At 42.8% G+C, this 19,856-nt stretch overlaps 1 protein-coding gene across 6 annotated transcripts in view; it reads right to left on the reverse strand.

The window, feature by feature from the left end:
- Window positions 1–19,856, reverse strand: part of NUMB (NUMB endocytic adaptor protein) — a 354,591-nt gene that overhangs the window by 112,715 nt on the left and 222,020 nt on the right. For 3 of the 6 annotated variants that reach the window (XM_086937092.1, XM_086937091.1, XM_086937095.1), the window contains 3 exons: window positions 12,984–13,016; window positions 9,440–9,514; window positions 4,718–4,858 (listed from right to left, as the gene is read on the reverse strand). In XM_086937092.1, coding sequence (XP_086793218.1) covers window positions 4,718–4,858; window positions 9,440–9,514; window positions 12,984–13,016 — 249 coding nt within the window. The remainder of the gene's footprint in view (window positions 1–4,717; window positions 4,859–9,439; window positions 9,515–12,983; window positions 13,017–19,856) is intronic. The other 3 variants (XM_086937094.1, XM_086937096.1, XM_086937093.1) reach the window with 1 other exon arrangement.

The raw sequence follows: 19,856 nt of genomic DNA on the forward strand, positions 1-19,856 counted from the left end.
CAAGGGACAGTGCTCGTGAACACGATAGTTCAGTGACCAGAAATACGAAACCCACAACCCCTCGTCCAATCTCTTGCTGTGTTCGGGGTCTGCTGCCAGAGAGTAACGTGACAGATAATCCGCCGGGTTATTGACTCCTGGACGGTAAGTCACCTCAAAGTCAACTACTGAAGTTTACCGCCCACCGTTCGATCTGTGGCGGCTCATTCCACGCCGTCTCTCCGAACGACGGCACCAACGGCTTATGGTCCAATCACTTAGAACTTGTGCTCACACAGGTATATGTTGAAGCAATGGCAGGGCCACTGAATAGCAAGGGCCAATAGCAAGGGTCTCTCGTTCAATTTGCACTTACCTGGTCTCTACTGCTGACAGCCCACGACTTGCATAGGCAATAGGTACCCATTCTCTTTGAGTGTTTTGCTGCAGGAGCATTGCTCCTAGCCCTACGGAGCATTGCTCCCAGCCCTACGGAGCTGGCATCCACGAGGAGTTCCACAAGTCTCTCTTGGCTGAAGTAAGTCACGATGGCTCCTTTCAGCAGCACTCCCTTCACCTCCTGAAATGCCCGAGATGCTTCACTTGACCAATGCAGGGAGTGTCCTTCTTCGTGAGGGTCGTCAGAGGTTCAGAGATGGTTGCCAGAGGAGGAATGAACCTCCCACAGTAGTTAGCCACCCCCAAGAAGCTCTGCATCTCTGTAGGGCTCTGGGGAATAGCAGCCGCCCTGATTGCCTCAACTTGCGCTGTATCCACTTGCAGTCCCTCGTGGGTGATCTTTTACCCAAAGAACTCCACCTCATTGGTGTAGAAGTCGCACTTGCCTTTATGTAGCGTTAGTCCTTGCTTTGCAAGCCTCTGCATGGTCAGTCTTAACAGCACATGAAGCTCCTCTAAATTCTGTGAGAATATTAGAACATCATCCCTGACGTTTATGACTTCCACTAGTGCAGACAGGGCCTCTCTTATTGCATTCTGGAATACCTCCATTGCCCAGGACACCCCAAAATTAAGCTGCTTGAATCGCCTCAAACCCACATGTGTTGAGAAGGTTGTTATGTATTGACTTGATTCATCCAACATGAGCTGGTAGTAGCCATGTTGAGGTCTACTTTTGAAAACCATGTTGCCCCATTAATGTCTGTTACGATTTTATCAATTGTGGGAGTAATGTGCCTTTCTCTGCATATAGCTTTACTTGGTAAAAGCATGTCCACACACAGCCCAATGCCTCTAGGCTGCTTTGGTTTGAGAGCGATCGCTAATGGAGATACCCATGGCGTAGGTCCCAACCCTTTTTTCAATTACCCTTCTTTTTTCAGCTTCTCCACCTCTGCCTCTACAAGGGGTCGCAGATGAAATGGTACACGTCTGTATCGTAGAGCCCCAAGTTTGACCAATCGGTCAATGTGCAGTTTCACCTTGATGCCTTTCAGGCATCCAAGACCCTAGAACAGCTCAGGGAATTCTGACATAATTTCTTTAGCATGCGATTAGTGAACTTGTCGTGTGAAGAGCACCAGTCTCAGTCTTCAGCCGTATGACAGCCTAGCAGTGTGCCCGAGTGGTCTTGGGTGACATGAAATTTGGTCTGAGAGGTTACTTTGCCATGTTTGACCTCCACTTTGATGACCGCTTGCAAGGGAATCAGCGTGTTGCCCCCATATGTGAATATTTTTTCTTCAGTGGCCATCAGTTTGGGATGGGGATCTAATTGGTGATAGTGTTCTGCATCAAGGATGTTTACAGATGCTCTAATGTCTATGAGAGCTGTTATTTGACTTGAATCAATGTCAATTCTACACATGGGTGGCAATTTCAACTGATTTGTTCGTCCTGTAAAAGAGATGGTGAATACTTTTTCTTTATCATCCTCTTCAATAAGGCACACTTGTTGGCACATGACTTTTCGTTGATCCAGTGTCGTCTCCTTCTCAGAGACTTGCTTGACACAATCAAACCTCTTGGTCTTTCCTCCCGCATTGGATGTATGAGTCGCACTCTGAAAAGCTTTCGCAAAATGTCCTATTTTTCTGCACTTCAGATAGGGTTTTCCGATGGCCGGGCAGACCCTTGGTGGGTGACTGTCCATTCCGCAGTAACCACATGCTTTCTGCCAAGGATGTGCGCTGGCACTTCCTTGCACTCTTGTGGTCCACCTCCTGATGGGCTTCAACCTTTCTTCCTTGACGTTGGCCAGGCCAACCAGAGGCGACGACGAGGCTCGACATGCTAATGTCTGGTCCATCTCTCTGGCACTCGCATCCGCAAATTTGTGCGACCTGCCCAGTATCAGTATGTCAACAAATGATATACTAGGCTGTCTTAATATGGGCTTTCTCAGGTCATAAAATCTAAAGCCCTGAATGAACTGCGCTCCTATTTCAAAATGTTTGTCAATCTCCGTACAGGAACTGGCCAACTTACGAAATCTTGCAAAGAACATATAAACAGTTTCTCCATCTTGCTGATAGGCTTGTCTTAATTTTAATTTTTTTTAGTCAGGATTTAATTGGGGATCGCAATGCTTGTTGAGGGCACTCACTACTGCATCATAGTCATTAACATCCTCTGTGTTACGCAAATCCTGAAATAGCTCATATAGCTCATATTCCCCATATGTAACATTGTGGACAGCTAGATAGCGGCATCAGTCTCTCGTGAGTCGCAAAAGTAGTTTTCCAGCTGCCCAATCCATTTACGTCATCTTGGCACCGCAGTAACAGGGGCAGCAAGTTGAATGAACGGAGGTAGCGCTGCAAGCGTGGAATGCGCGGAGTGTTGGGGTGCTCCCTCCGCCTCATCCTGCGTTTGCACAGACATGGTGACTTACTCCTTCGTGGAGATAGCTGTTCACTGAGATCGTCACAGCCGGACAGGCAGCCGCACCACAGACTACCACACTCCTCCAACCTCCACTGTATGTCTCCATGTACTCCCCAGCGTTTCTCCAGTAGGCCCAAACCTCACCACACCTCCAGAGTGACCACAGGTCAGTAGAAATTGAGTTGGTATTATAAATTGAGTATGTGTACCTTTGGTCCCTTTCCGTCGCTTTTTTTGTTTTCATGAAGACAGGCTGCTAGGGGGCAGCCCCGCCGCATTCACTCCCCTAGGCCTCACACGGCCTGTTATCCTCGCCGGCTCCAGCCGCCTCCTGCACTGAGCGTAGGATGCCTTAGGCTGTGTTTACTACGGCCTGCTAACGGCAACGCCCACTGGCTGCAGCTGTACCTCGGGACTCTGCCCGACTCCGGATGCACACACAGGCTGCAGCGCACCTTTGCCAGCCGGCCTGCACCAGCACTGTGTTCTCGCTGGGTACGGCCCGCTATGAGACCCCATGAACCACCTCGTGCTGCAGACTGTAGGCGCTGCTCCTGCCTCACCTCACTGCCGGCACCCCGGATCACACGGGTAACGACCCGCCTCGTCTGCCTCGCCACCGCCAGAAGCTCCACCACGCAACCCACAGCAGTGAGTCCATTCAACCACCATCCATTGGGTCGCACCACGCAGCAGGGTCGCCCACCCTAGTCGCCAATGTGGTGGGGGTTCCCTAGGGTGTGGGACTAGCTCTCGGGCCTACCACAGTCTTAGCTAATGACATGACACTAAACACAGTTTGATAATTAGTGCAGTGCCCACGAGCGGTGTCTGCACCTTCTTTTATTCTCTCGAGAAGACGCCTGGCCCGAGGGTGTAAAGGGCAACATAATACAGTAGTGGCTGGACGGTTCACTACACAACTGAGGAGCCAGAGCAGGGTAGACAACAATCACGTAAAACTAGATGGCCGTACCTGACCAATTGTCAAAATCCTGTAGCCCACCTCCCACTACAATCTAACTCTCCTACATATACATCCTAACTGAGAATCGGAAACATTTCAGTGAGTGGGGCTTTACAAACGGGATGGACATGCTGTCCACTTTATTACTAGTGCATTATATTATATGTCATTTGTTAGAAGGCGGACTGGACATCTGTCTGAGTTCCCGTCCTCGACACTCTAAATGAGGCCCTTAGTTATGTGCTTCAATTATCACTCGTTTTCTTTTTTACGAAAGACTAACCTAAATCTACACGGAAGATGCTCAAGAAAGACACAGTAACAATGACCTACGAAAGGCCTTATGAAAAAATAAAATAGCCCTGTGATCCTCTCACCCACTGTGACAACGTCCATTCATTACCACAATTCCTGAGGCTTATCCTTGCCGAGTTAATGGTTTTCTATAGCATCTCTCTAAACAAGTTGACATGATTGCCATTTCATGATGGTTTGTCAGAATATCACACGCAGAAACTCTGTACAACAGAAATATTTTCCTCCTTCATATAATTTACAAAAATATCTGCCTACTTGCTGCAGATTTTCTTTTATTGACTTCATAGGGGAAATATTTTTGTAAATGATATTTGGGACTATGTGCCTGTCAGACGATATTCTGGTACCAAAGCTTTAGAACATGTACAGTCAGTTTAGTGGTACAACACCATGCACACAAACCATATTTTATTAAAGAGCTTTCTCCAAATAGTCGTGTACTGGCCCTTGAATGTGGCCCCATTTATTATTTGTGCAAAGTTGGCTCTGTGCCATCCACAAAGAATAACAGGAACAAATAACCAGGAACCAACAAAGGAATGTAAGCTGTGAACCTCATTCCTTGACAACATTCAAACTAACTTCCAGTAAATATACTATACTCACAGTGTCTTTAACAGCCATAAAACAATGGCATATCCAGCGTCTTGTTGTGCCATCCCGACAGATATAAGAAAATGCCCGATCAAAGTTCCTATCAGGGGCGCAGAAAGAAACTTTCTCGATTGTTTGATCTACGATAAGATCCTGTCAAAAAAAAATAAAAAATAGGAAACACTGTAAGATAAAAGCATTTACAGGAATAACAACAAACCACTGGACAACTGACAATTTAGATAATGAATGTTGAAGACAGAAAACAGGGAGAATGGCTTAAGGCTTCAGATTCAACAAAACAATTGAAAGGATCACACTAAATAGTTGAAGTCATTCACAATCAGCACTAGTGTAGGAAACTGGATATGTTTTACCTGTCCTTCCTTACTGAAAGGTAGATGGATGTTACGGATAAAGGTAGTATCTGGCCTTTCATAGGCTATGGACAATGATATATGGCAACCTAGCTGATATTAAATCAAAAAGAACAAAAGGACCTTATTTGTTACTTACAATAACTTTGGTGTGCCAAGTTTGTCTTGGATGGGCATGGGTGGCGATTTTATGGAGTGCTTCTCTTTTAAATGGGTTGGTAAGGATCCTACGTGTGTTTTTTGAGCCATGCATCCAATGGGCATTGGTAAAGTTCAGCCTCTCTCATGAGAGGTAGCTTATCTGTATATACCCGTAGTGGCTGTAAGTGTTCTAGTTCACTTACAGAAAAGATTCCCCGACTCCTTCCTAGGTTTCTCCTCGACTCCTTCTGGACTCATCATCTGAGCTTGGATCTCATCAGTTTACAAATGCCCACCTTTACCTTTCTAAACAAATTTTCAGAAGTTGTTTGGTGGGCTTTATCAGAGCTCACTACCACAGCATATGGTTTTGTTTCTGCCATGCTGCCTTGGGAAGTTTCCCCTGCTTTCAAGAACTAAAAAGAAAGTGACCTGGATGTGCGACACCAACAATTTTAATAGATGAGATCTGAACAGCTGAATAAAAGTATTGCTGCACAATTAAGTTAAAAAAGCAGCCATCCTTTCTTACTTCCCCTATGTTGCCCCACTATGTCGGCTTCAATGCTGAGTTACACTACAATAGCAGAAGAGGAAAAAACTGAAAAGTCAGCTTACTGGTAGCCATTTGAACTCAACGTAAGCTTTTCAAGTGCAGGTGAACTTAATCCAACCCCTTCTTAACAGAGGTTTTGGGATACAAGAGACTTTAGAAGTAAATCTGCACAAGTCCAAACAAGCTCTCTGTCAGGTACAAATCAACGATTGTACAAACAAAATAAGAAAGTTCTTTGAGCTGTAAAATCAGTCCTATACCACTCTTGGTTTTGAATGCAACTGAGGTAGTTTAAAGGGCTGTAATTAGGATGCAGGATAGGAATCCCAGCCAGGTCTGAAATCTGCAATCCCAAGGAAAGGAACAGAAAACCTCTCTCTGTTAATGGCACCACCATACAAAAACCATTTACTCTGTTACATATACAACCAAAAGGAGACCATGTTTAGGACAATTTTATATTGCTCTCTCACTCTCCAAGTGCAGATTTCCGACTGAAGCCCAATAGACCCCAATCCATACCCACACACATTGGAGCTTTCATCGTTAGCCAGTGGAAACAGCAGAGCACTTACATAAGAACAAAAATAAATGTTGTTCAGCAGTTGACTGCTTGGATACACAATATCTGTAAAAACAGAGAGGGACCCAAAGACCCAAAGGAGTAGGGTACCAAAAGACAAGTATGTCAACAAAGAAATCCCCTTTGGGTAAATGTAGAAGTAAACCACAGTTTTCTACCAAACATACATACATATACACAATCAGGAGCAATAAATGATTAACATAAATCAGACATACAAAAGACCTTGTACATTTTATTCAGATAATAAAAACAAATTAAAAAACAGTACATTATCAAAATAAGAATTACTTATAAAATGTGGGACATTGCATAGGGAAAATGATTCCAATTAAAAACGTGGAAAGAGCCACCGGTATTTTGATAATTTTGGATTAAGTTACTCCAGGTTTGAGAATTCCACAATTTCGTAGGAGTTTTTTATCCTTAATAACCTAGTGCTCCTCCACAGATAAAGCATCGACGCGTTTCGGTTTATGGCATATATATTTCCAAAGCCAAAAAACCTTCTTCAGGAATTAAAATATAATATCCCACAGAACCACAATGTCTTAAAACAATTGAAGAATGCACATAAAGATATGCTGCATCTCAGTGTAGTACGACAGCAAAAGTCAAGTCGAGTAATTCAAAATACGCCACCTTCCCGGTCAGACCGCCCGCAGCCTGCAGGTAAGATGGTCGTAGGTTGCAACGTGGGGTAGGCGGAGGTCTTATCACGCAGTACCCCACGTTGCAACCTACGACCATCTTACCTGCAGGCTGCGGGCGGTCTGACCGGGAAGGTGGCGTATTTTGAATTACTCGACTTGACTTTTGCTGTCGTACTACACTGAGATGCAGCATATCTTTATGTGCATTCTTCAATTGTTTTAAGACATTGTGGTTCTGTGGGATATTATATTTTAATTCCTGAAGAAGGTTTTTTGGCTTTGGAAATATATATGCCATAAACCGAAACGCGTCGATGCTTTATCTGTGGAGGAGCACTAGGTTATTAAGGATAAAAAACTCCTACGAAATTGTGGAATTCTCAAACCTGGAGTAACTTAATCCAAAATTATCAAAATACCGGTGGCTCTTTCCACGTTTTTAATTGGAATCATTTTCCCTATGCAATGTCCCACATTTTATAAGTAATTCTTATTTTGATAATGTACTGTTTTTTAATTTGTTTTTATTATCTGAATAAAATGTACAAGGTCTTTTGTATGTCTGATTTATGTTAATCATTTATTGCTCCTGATTGTGTATATGTATGTATGTTTGGTAGAAAACTGTGGTTTACTTCTACATTTACCCAAAGGGGATTTCTTTGTTGACATACTTGCTTGGATACACACACACAGACACACACACACAGTTGCATTTACTCTCCTCAACCAGCACATGCAGATAAAATGGCTATCTTTTATTACACAGACCAATACAAAGGTGCTGACTGGAATGAAGAATAAGAATGAGGGATGAGGAGGAATACGAATGAGGGTTGAGGAGGAATAAGAATGATGGATGAGGAATACAAATGAAGGATGAGACATAAGAATGAAGGACAACGAGTAAGAATGAGGGACGAAGAGTAAGAATCCAAGCTTATACGAATGAGGGAATAAGATAAACTATCTGGAATGAGCTAAAAGACAAGGAATCAAATTAAGGATAGGCAATAAGAATGCTGGATGATAGAAGAGAAGCGAGGAGCAATGGATCAGGGATGAGACGTAGGGGTGAAAAGTGCTTCATGCCAGGTAACTGACTCAGAATCTTGAAACACCTTCATTAAGAATTCAGATTGGCCCTTCATTAGGCTCCTTCCAGGATGGCCTCAAAATACTACTGCACAATTAGTATCTCAAGACTGACACCCACATGCACCCCTTACATCACTAATCTTCACATCCCTGTTATATTATCTATCATACCATTATGTCCACCTAACAAGCATTATTGCCACCACCTGTTCTCAGGACATCACAGCCATACTATGCAGGTCTTTTTCTATTGTTCTTATTTGAGGCCATGGCAACAAGGTTAGTGTGTATGCGCATGAGCCTGTAGGTGTGGGCATGGGATTTAACAACTATATGGACAATTTTGGCCATTCTCATACTGTTGCCCTTGAATGAGTCTTGCGCCAGAGTGCTAGTCCTAATTCAGTGACGGGTCTTCCTCTAGGCTCCTCTCTGATATTGTAAACTCTGAAATACCATGCTTGCAATTATATAAAACAAACCATTGCTGTACGGAGGAAAAAAAATTAAGATATGCAGGTTGTCAGACAATTATTGTGAAACCAGGACATTATATATTCTGACTGAACTGATTGACAAAACCTCAAATGTGCATTTATTATTTTCTTTAATTCTTTCATTTAGTTTGTTGAGTTTCTCTCTATATATTTTGTTTGCTAAACGAGTTTCATATTTGTGTTAAACACATCTTAACACTATATAAAATGAAATGTATAAATAGCTGTAAGTATTGGTACTAAGGAAGAGAAAGTTAAACTAATTTACATCTATTAATATCGCAGTTCAGCAAATCGGATTACTTCAGAATTAGAGAGCTAACTACTAATCACGCAAATCTTGTAGAATGGTGCGTTTCAGAGCGAGAATTTGTTCCGTATCCTGATAAACTGTTGGAGTATGGATTCTGCTCATGCAGTAAACAGCAAAGGAATGAGATTTGAGGATTTAATACCAAGCAGTAAAGGGGAAAAACAGGCTTGACAATAGAACATTCTCTCTGAAAATACAATTTTAAGAAATAAAGTTATGTGCATGCTCACAATTGTAACAAACACTTTTTAATACATTAACTCATGCAAATGTCCCTTTGTTACGCTCCAGTTGGAACAGCTGTCATGCTTTATAAACAGGCCTTATTCATTCATTCTCATGAGTAATTTTGGACAAAATTACTCGATCCTTAAAAAGCATAATGTTGACAACAGAGATGCTCTGTGTTTATCATGTAGACATGGGAAAGTGAATTCTAGTATAAAACTTCAACTCATTTCACAAGGCATCCCACAGGGAAGCACAAAATAAACTGTCAATTAAACTATGTCTAACCTTTGTTTTTTCATCCACCACTCTTAGTCCGTCGGCTGAAACCCACAGGACTGCCTTCACAGCCTTCTTTCCAGTCTTTCAATAGAATGAAAAAAACAGTGTTATACACAGTACGTAATAGGATAATAAGCAAATTTAGTGAGCACAAAAGAGTAGCTAGTGTGAGTGTAGCTCCAAGACCATGTTTGATTGTGCCCAAAGCCAGCGACTCCAAACCAAACTGTAAACCATTCCAAGAGGAAACCAAGCAAAAGCCAAGATCATAGAACCACACTGAAAAAGGAAAGGGCAGGGCAAGTACAGGTGATCACGTTGTTAAATGCAAAGATTTATCAGTATAATTCTTAGTTTATTATGAAAATGTACACTCAAAAATCTAAATGTACACATTGATGCATAAGGAGTTACACCACTGGTAGCTTTGGAAGGAGTGACATATTTAACAGTAATCAACAGGTACATTTTAAAGTCAAGTCTCTTTTTGCCGTAAAATCCACCCAAACTTTCACAAAGTAACATGGCATTGAACTGAGCATCAACAAAACAAATGTTTGCAAATATCCTTAATATCTGGTGCTTTATCTCTTATTACTAGTGATGCCAGTGTTTTCAGCAGTATTTGAGCACACTTTATTTTATCCCACAGAAGATATGTTCCCCATATTTGCAACTGACAATCCTGGAAGAAAGGATGGTGTGATTCATATCTATTTTCAGGTACACTTGTAAGAATGCTTCAAACCAAAATTCATTGTTTTTGTAAAATAAATATTTGATAGTACCCATCCCCCAAACCAAAAGATAAAAAAGCAAATTCAAATTGAATATAAGCAACGTTTTATGTTTATACATGTATCATATATCACTTCAAAGACCAGAAATGAAAGCCATTTAGAAAGTGCAAAATTGAAATATCCCCAAACAGGCACAATGGTCCTGACATTATAAAAAGCATGTGGACCTTTGAGCGGAATCATCCCACTAACATTTTACAATAACATTTTGAATCAAAAGTGAACTATGATATTAACCACCCTTTCCTTATGCGTATAGCTGAACTAATGTGATGGATTGTCGCATATGAAGTTATCAGAGTTTGCAACGCTTCAAAGGATAGTTAGCAGAAGAAAAGCACAGTAAGAAAGATTTACTTCAAACTATTCTTTTAGGTCTGGCCAACAGACAGCATTAGCAACTTCATCCTCCTTATGTAATAAAAATATAAATAACACACACTGTCTTTAGGTCAGACCTCCTTAGCCACTGGCCTGTTCAACTGTCATTCATGATTTCCTTCCGCCTACCGCAGAACACATTGAGCAAACCAACTTGAACCTTTGACTCTCTGACACAAGTGACAGGCTTTTTGTTCATCCCGTGCACATGCACCTAAAATGAAGTGCACTTTAGCTGGTGGGCCAATACTTTGTGAATGTTGTTTCCTTCCCATTCAAGGTCAATGTTTTAAAAACGTATCCTTGAGTGTAAAAACAATATTTTCAGGATATACTAATTCAATGTTATTTTTTCTTTGGCCATAAAAAGTGCATTTTCCTAGGATATGTAATAAGACTTAAAAAATGATGGCTATTTTTTCTCTTAATTTCATTTTTTTTTGCATGCGTATGTCGTCATGTTTTCTTTTCCAGTCACTGGCTACACCAATTTGCCTAGTGCGGTCACTCTAAATAAATGTATTCATCAGTTGTTTGTATAAAGCCAAACACACAGGTGGCAGATATCGCAGAGTGACTTGAATGTATGGACAAGAAAATTGCACACTGAAGAGAATTTCTTCAGGATAAGACTTACAACTGCCCTAATTCTCAAGCAAATGGGATGCTTCATACGACCACTGTCGATATGATGGAAATGTTTGCCTACATAAAGGATCATTTTCTTAGGCACCCGACTAGACAGAGGTGCAAAGGACAGTTTAAAAGGGGCCAGGAAGCAGGTGAAGTTCTAGCTACCGGCAGAGAATAAGTGATGAGCCTTCAGATCTCTGCGAAGCTTCAAGAAATCTTAGGTGGAGAGCAAGATTCTTCTAACCTGATTTACCCAAAAGTGATCTGCAAGCTGTTACGATGATAGAGAGGGGAGCAACGATAAATCTCACTGTGTCGAAGGTGGTTGAAAGCATCTATACAACTGGATGATATAGAAAACCATCAAAATGACTAATGTTGCACAGTTTTGCGGATATTTGTTATGGTTATTTGTTAGAGTATTAGCAATGTGGGCATCACACACTGCAGTGAAATAACTGTCCATGACCCAACTTAAGGATCCCAAGTCAAAGGCAAGATGGCAACAACAAGGAGAAAGGGCATTTTTTTCTCAATGGTACCTACTGACCAGATTGCTACTGCTGTTAAAACATGCGTGTGGTGTATATGATGTATATTGGTCTTATTTGGCCCTCCAAAGCATGCTCTGTGTTACATCTCTCTACCTCAGAATCTGTTGTCGAGATGACCTGTACACCTCAAGCTCTCCCATTCTGTGACAACAGGAGCTGCAGGACTGTGGTAGGGAGGTGCAAGGCTTTCAATGATGTCTCAGAGGTCCTACACAATCCCACAACCCTGAGCGAACCCACCTCCAATGTAACATAAGCTGTTACAATGACATCTGATTCTGAGCTACGAGCACCGTTTTTGTTGCCCTTCAATAACAGCAGAGGAAGAACAACTTTAGAGGTAGCAGACTTTATCATTCAGACCCCCTCAACACAACAAAGAGCATAGGTATATTGTAACAAAATTTCCTAATGGGATTTTGCCTTTCTGTTTCAATAAGCATCCTTTAGCGCATTACTCAATGAGAGTTTTTCCTCACTAAGTCCGACTATACACTCTTGTTACACCTAGAGTGGCAAGATACTCGCCTTTGAAATAGGTCTGCTCTTTCTAAGATTGACCACCTCAAAGGCAGCACCTCCTGAGTGAGCTCCTTTAACGTATTACAATTGATAAAGTGCTTCTTTAAATTACCCAGTGAGAAAAATTATAGGATAATCATCAACAGGCTGCCGAGTGAGTCTAGCGAGTGAAACAGTACACATTTAAATGTTTAGTGTGCCAATAAGCGCAGTAAATATGACCAAACATTAACACACCTTTAGACTAATAAGTTGAACCTGACACACAACAATAAAGAACATATATACACAAAACACACATTGTGTTAACTCTTTAAAAGCTAAAAGTCCAAACTTTAAGCTTTTAACACTTGAAACTTTTTGAGATATACTGCAAGCATATCACTTTCGAGGGATACACTAGTTAACGTTTCATAAACCTGCTACGAACACTTTTTCAACCATAAATATGCAAGCAAGAACCATACATTTCCAACTGTATAATCTAGAGGTACATCTTTTCACAGTAAATAACAATAATTCTGTCAGTAGTGAGACAATGCTAGTGAGAGCTAGCACTAGATACAGCAAGTACAAGCCTCTTGATGCTATTGTGAATTGAGACGCCATACCAGTGGTGTAACTCCTTACCATTTAAGCGCAAACGTGGCAAGAACTTACTTTTCCAAAGAAGCCTTTGAAGAACTTCCTTTCCTGGAGGAACAGGGGGGACAAGTCGAGTACTATTACTGAAGGTTGTTTAAGGTGTCCCAGGGTGTAAAAATCAACATGCACACAAAAGTTGGGAATGGAGATGGGGTATTAGGAATATACTGTAAATAATGGCAGGTAAATATGGAAATCCTGAATGTTTTAAGTGCGTTAAATGGAAGAAAAGAGTAAGTTCAAGTCTCGAAGGAGGAAACAAAGACCTATTTAGCCCATGCAAAGTACATAATAAGGCTTGATTTATTTGCATTGGAAATTTTAGTTTTCAAAGTTTGAAGGTCAAACTCGGCAGCAATTGGACTATCAGTAATTCTTTGGTTTGCAAGTCGATGGGAAATAATTGCTATCTTAATATTTAAATAAATTTCTCCCCAGACAAAACTAGTTAAATCATAATGCAGGCAAGATAAGGAATATGCTACTAACCAGTATGCATCTGTTCTTGGCATAGAGGGCTGCAGAGTGGTACATTATGAATAGATCGCCATCTGGTGTTGGGCTCGGATGATTGCACTTGTTTTTCTCTTGGAGAGTCTTTTGTCTCTTGGTGACTCCTCCATTGGTTAGTAGTGCGCATGGGCATCGGCTCCATCCTTAGATTGTTTTGCCATAGTAGGGTTAGATGGAGTAGTATGATAGAATACAGATAGAAATGCCCATATAAGAGTATCTAAATAAGATATTGTTGGAACAGACACAGGTTTCCGGGGAGGCTGGGAGGGCATGTACCACTCTGCAGCCCTCTATGCCAAGAACAGATGCATACTGGTAAGTAGCATATTCCGTTCGAGGCATATGGGCTGCAGATGGTACATTATGAATAGACTATACAGCAGTTCTCTCCCTAGCGGTGGTCGCCTGTGTCCGTTGCAACAGTCTGAAATAAAGTCTTTAGTACAGCTTGTCCCACTCTAGCTTGTTGTGTTGTGTGCACATCTACACAATAGTGCTTTGTGAAGGTATGCGGTGTAACCCAGGTAGCTGCTTTGCATATGTCATCTAGTGGAATGTTTCCCAAAAATGCCATAGATGCTCCTAGTTTACGTGTAGAGTGAGCTCTAGGAGGAACAGTTAATGTCCTCTTTGCCTTTAAATAGCATATTTGTATACATTTTACAATCCATCTGGCAATGCCTGCTTTAGAGATGGGATTGCCCTTATGTGTAGGAGAAAACGCTACAAATAGCTGTTTTGTCTTTCTGAAAGTTTGTGTTCTTTCTATATAATACAATATTGCCCTTCTGACATCTAATGTATGCAGGGCCCTTTCCACTACCGTCTGTGGTTTTGGAAAGAAGACCGGTAGTTCCACTGACTGATTGATGTGGAATGCTGAAATTACTTTAGGCAAGAATTTTGGATTTGTTCTAAGAACCACCTTGTTTTGGTGTAACTGCATGAATGGTTCTTGAATTGTAAACGCTTGTAACTCACTTACTCTTCTGAGTGAAGTGATAGCTATGAGGAAGGCCACCTTCCATGTGAGGAATTGTATTTCACACCTATGCATAGGTTCAAAGGGTGGTCCCATTAGTCTGGTAAGTACTATGTTGAGATTCCAGACTGGGGAAGGTGGCAGTCTTGGTGGAATGACTCTTCTGAGTCCTTCCATGAAAGCTTTAATTGCTGGTACTTTAAACAGGGAAATGTAAATGTAAATGTGTAAATGTGTTTCGATTTATATAGAGCACTTATAACCCAGGGGACTCAAGGCGCTTGCTTAGGGAACCCGTCCTGGTATTCCCCTGTGAGATATCCCGGCCGGGTATCCACAAGGTGAAAGCCAGGCATCCCGCCGCGAGGGGCCGTAGTGGAGATTAAGCAAGCTATTGCCCAGAGTCGCAGAGTGTGACCCCGTGAGTCAAGTAGGCACCAGAGCGAGAATTGTCGACTCCGTGGAATTTTTGAGCCCGAGACCCGCCGAGGCGGGGAATCGAACCCTGGTCCACGGCCGATCTCAGCTTCCGGGTCTGCCGCCTCTAACGACTGAGCCACGCTTCTCCAAGATGTTGCCTGTTTTGTAGGTACGCTGCTATAGCTGCGAGATGCACTCTGATTGAGGTATATGCTAAGTTGCATTGCTGCAAGTGTAGTAAATAGCAAATAATCTGTTTAGTAGATGCGTCCAGAGGGTTGATGTGGTTACTGTTACAGTGTACAGCAAACCTTTTCCATTTTGCTGCATAGCATGCTCTGGTGGTGGGACGTCTTGCTTGTTTAATGATTTCCATACATTCTGGAGGTAAATCTAAGTATACAAACTCTATGATCTCAGGAGCCAGATCGCTAGGTTCAATTGTTTGGGATCTGGGTGCATTATTTCTCCATGGTTCTATGTAAGGTGCATGGGTAATAATTTTAGCTTTTGATGTGGCACCTGTGAGAGTTGCAGTAGCGTGGTGAACCACGGCTGTCTTGCCCACGTGGGTGCTACTAGTATCGTTGTCATTGAGTGCTGTTGCAGTTTCCGAACCACTAACGGAATTAGTGGAAGAGGGGGAAAAGCGTAAGCAAATTTGTTGGACCAATTTATCCATAGTGCATTGCCCTAGGACCTGTGGTGTGGGTACCTGGATGCAAAGTTTTGGCATTTTGCGTTCTGATGATTGGCAAACAGATCTATTTCTGGTTGTCCCCATCTTTGGAAGAATGGCTGCAGTATTTGGTTGTGCAGTTCCCATTCGTGTACTTGTTCTGACTCTCTGCTTAGGATGTCTGCTATCTGATTTTGAACTCCTGGTAGGTGTTCTGCTAACAGATAGATCTTTTGAGGAATGGCCCATCTCCAAATGTCCTGTGCTAGTCTGGATAGTTGGAGAGAGTGTGTCACTCCTGTTTTTGAATATAATACATTGCAGTCATGTTGTCTGTTCTGATCAGGGCTGCCTTGTTTGTTATTTGAATCTGGAAAGCTTTTAGTGCTAGAAATACTGCTAGTAGTTCCAAGTAGTTGATGTGCAGTTTCTTTTGCTGCACACTCCATTTCCCCTGCACTGTGTATTTGTCCATGTGCGCTCCCCATCCGGAGAGCGATGCGTCCGCTGTCAGTATCGCTTGTGGAATCGGTTCTAGGAACGACCGTCCTTTGGAAATGTTTGTTGTGTTCCACCACTTCAGAGAGCGATGCGTACGGTCGTCTACCAACACCAGATCTGTAATCTGACCTTGAGCTTGATTCCACTGTGTCGCTAGACACTCCTGTAGTGGACGCATTTGTAGTCTGGCATGTGGTATTAGTAGTATGCAGGAGGACATCATGCCTAACAGCTGCATAAACACTCGTGCTGGTAGTGAGTGTTGTGGTTGAAATCTTTGTATTAACTTGACCATTGTCTGTATCCTGATTGGATTGGGGTATGCTTTGGCTCTTTCTGTGTCTATAGTAGCCCCCAGGTATTGTTGAATTTTGTTTGGTTGTAGGTGTGATTTTTTGTAGTTCACCGTAAACCCTAGGTGGTGCAGCAATTGAATTGTCTTCTGTGTGTTGTGAAGGCATTCTTCTTGTGACTTGGCCTTTATTAACCCATCGTCCAAGTAAGGGAAGACATGTATTTGTTGTCTTCTTAGGTGTGCTGCCACCACAGCTAGGCATTTTGTGAACACTCTTGGTGCTGTTGTGACACCGAACGGAAGGACTTTGAATTGATAATGTTGTCCTTCCACCACAAACCTTAGGTATTTTCTGTGGGCTTTGTGAATTGGGATGTGAAAGTAAGCGTCTTTTAGATCCAGTGTAGAAAGAAAGTCTCCTTTCTTCAGTAAAGGAAGTACTTGTTGGAGCGTGACCATGTGGAAATGTTCCGAATTTATGTATGCATTGAGAGGTCTGAGGTCCAAGATTGGTCTTAGGGACCCGTCTTTTTTGGGGATTAGGAAGTATAGAGAGTATACTCCTGTCCCTTGTTGATGTTTTGGAACCTTCTCTATGGCATGCTTTTGTAGTAGTGATAGTACTTCTTCCTTTAACAATGTCAGATGGTCTTGACTCATTGGACACTGTTTGGGGGGATGTTTGGTGGGGTAGCAGTGAGTTCTAGGCAATAACCATGTTGGATAATTTGTCTCACCCACTTGTCTGATGTGATGTTTTCCCAGACAGGTAGGAACTGTGCTAGACGTCCCCCGACCGGTGTTATGTGGTCTGGGGGAAGTTGTATTAAGTCACTGTTTTGGGGTTGGGGAGTTGCGGTTGTTATTATTTCCGCGACCCCTACCCTTGTTGTTGTTACCTCTGTAACTACCTCTTGAATTACCTCTGGGTGACGTTGGCGTAAAAGAGGTGGATTGCTGACTTGTTCCTGTACTTTTTGAGCCCCCTCTATAGGTGGATCTACGAAAGGAACCCCTTTGTGTTGGCTGTTGTAATGCTCCCATTGACTTAGCCGTTTCTGTGTCCTTTTTCATCTTTTCTAAGGTCTCATCTGTGCTTGAGCCGAAAAGTGTCTTTTGATCAAAGGATTGGTTCAATAAAGATGTTTGTACTTCTTGTTTGAACCCTGAGACTCTAAGCCATGCATGTCTCCTTAACATGACACTGGTGTTTATGGATCTTGCTGCAGTGTCTGCCGCGTCTAGGGCGCACTTAATGGAAGTGTTAGTTATTATCTTTCCTTCCTGTATTAGCTGATCTGCTCTCTTCTGATGTTCTTTGGGGAGATGTGTGATGAGTTTTTCTAACTCATCATAATGTGCCCTGTCATAACGTGCCAGTAGCGCTTGTGTATTGGCTATACGCCAGCTATTTGCCGCTTGTGATGCCACTCTCATGCCTGATGCATCTATTAATTTTGACTCCTTATCAGGTGGAGGAGCCTCTCCTGTAGATAATGAGTTCGCTCTCTTGCGAGCGTTTGAAACTACAAGCGAGTCCAGAGGTACCTGCCCTTTGATAAATATTGGATCAGCCTTTGATTTCTTATCAATTCTTGGGTTTAACACCCTAGCCCTCACTGGGTCTTTGAATATGTCTGCTGTGTGACTGAGAAGACCCTTCAGCATAGGTAGAGTACCTGATGTTCTTTGTGCAGTAGGTAGTGTCTCTAATAGGACATCCTCTACCTGAGGTTCTGTATGTAGATCTACCTTATGATATTGTGCTGCCCTATTAATACGCTGTACAAACCCTGTGTTATCATCAGGTGGTGAAGGCTTTGAGGGATATAACTCTGGGTCGTTGTCATCATCTGACCCTGCGTCATAATTTTCCCATGGATCATCCTCATCTGGGATAGTGTCCTCGTCCCCTTGAGGTTCTCCCTCCCCTGTATAAGCATGAGCGAATTTTGCGGATCTCGCGTTCGCGAATTTTGCGGATTTGCGGATTCGCAATCCGCAAAATCCGCGAATTCCCGCGAATTTGCGGATTTTTTTTTTTTGTGTTCGCCCGTGTTTCTGCCAGTTCGCGAGGGTTTTGTACACTTTCGCAAATTGCGAACTTACCTGTCGGGTCGCAAGTTTCGCGAACTTGTTGTTTCTACGTGTCCAGCCTGTTTGGGACACTCTTCTTCATCACTGCCACTCTCTGTCACCACTGCCACTCTCTGACTACTCATGCCACCCTCTGGCCCACCCATGCCACCCTCTGTTTCATCACCACACCCTCTGGTTGTCCAGTGTACATTATTTTCGGCAAAGCAAAGCACACCTTCCCTGCCTCAAGTGACCTGAATTAATTTGGGGCTGATTCATGTGTCACAGAATATTTTTTTAGCTGGCACCTGCTTCCTTAGTGCGCCCTGATTAGTGATCTTTTGCACTTGCTAAGTGCTTTCATTGTTGCAAAATTAGTTACAACACCTGCCCTGCCCCAACTGACAATAATGAATTAGGGGCTGATTAATGGATTTTAACTTCCAGCCTGGCTCCTGCTTGTCTCCCTTAGCTGTAATTCAGGACCTTTGTGGCATATGTGTAACTATTCTGAGGTTCAGAGCAGGGTCACATAATAGTTTCAACTGGCAACTGAACTCTGGAGGGGCCCCTCAGGAAGCACTCCAGGAAATGGCTACTAATGATGAGCCTGAACTTTTGAACCTGGTAAGTAGTTACTTTCAGTTTTGCTAAGATCGTATTTCTGCAATTTTGCACTTATTCGCGGGGCGCGAACTCACGCGAACAGTGCGAGCAGTGCGAGCAAAATCCGCTGCTCGCGGATTTGCGGATTTTGCGGGAAATTCGCAAATCTCGCGGATTGCGGATTTCCCGAAAATCCGCAAAATCCGCGAGCGGAACGGATTTTCCGCCCACGCCTACCCCTGTATCACTGTCTACATCTGACTGAGGTGTAGATAGTCTTGGTGTAGAAGGTGGGGGAATATTTAGCATAGTGTGAGGAATAGGAGAAGAGGGTGTGACTTTAGGTCGAGGAGAAGTAGGAGGAGTTGTATTTGTCCCCAGTGTTCTCTTTTTAGAAGGAAGAGGTTTGTCTTCTAGCTGTTCATTCTTCCTCTTCTTCGTCACTACTTTGCCAGTCTGTGGATCGATAAACAAAATCTTTTGTTTGGGATCTGTTTGCTGCTCCTGTGTCGGTACAGAAGCCTTTGGTTCCGAAAGGTGCCTTTGTTTTCGATCGTCAATTTTCGGTGTTTTTGGCACCGAGTGTTTGCTCGATTCCGATTTCTTCGTTGTCGAGTGAGTCTTCGACGTCGAATCATGTTTCGGTTTCGACATGGAATGTTTCGATGCCGAGCTTTCCCTTGCATGAAGCTTCGGCGTCGAAGTCAATGTCGACCGCTTCTCGGATCCGACATGGTGTGAGATCGAGAGTTTCGGTTTCGTTGCCGGGCCCGAAGGCGGGGCGTCAGAAACTTTTTTCTGCGGTTTGAC

Source organism: Lissotriton vulgaris, chromosome 9, assembly GCF_964263255.1.
Source record: "Lissotriton vulgaris chromosome 9, aLisVul1.2, whole genome shotgun sequence".
In the NCBI taxonomy this organism is placed as follows: Eukaryota; Metazoa; Chordata; class Amphibia; order Caudata; family Salamandridae; genus Lissotriton; species Lissotriton vulgaris.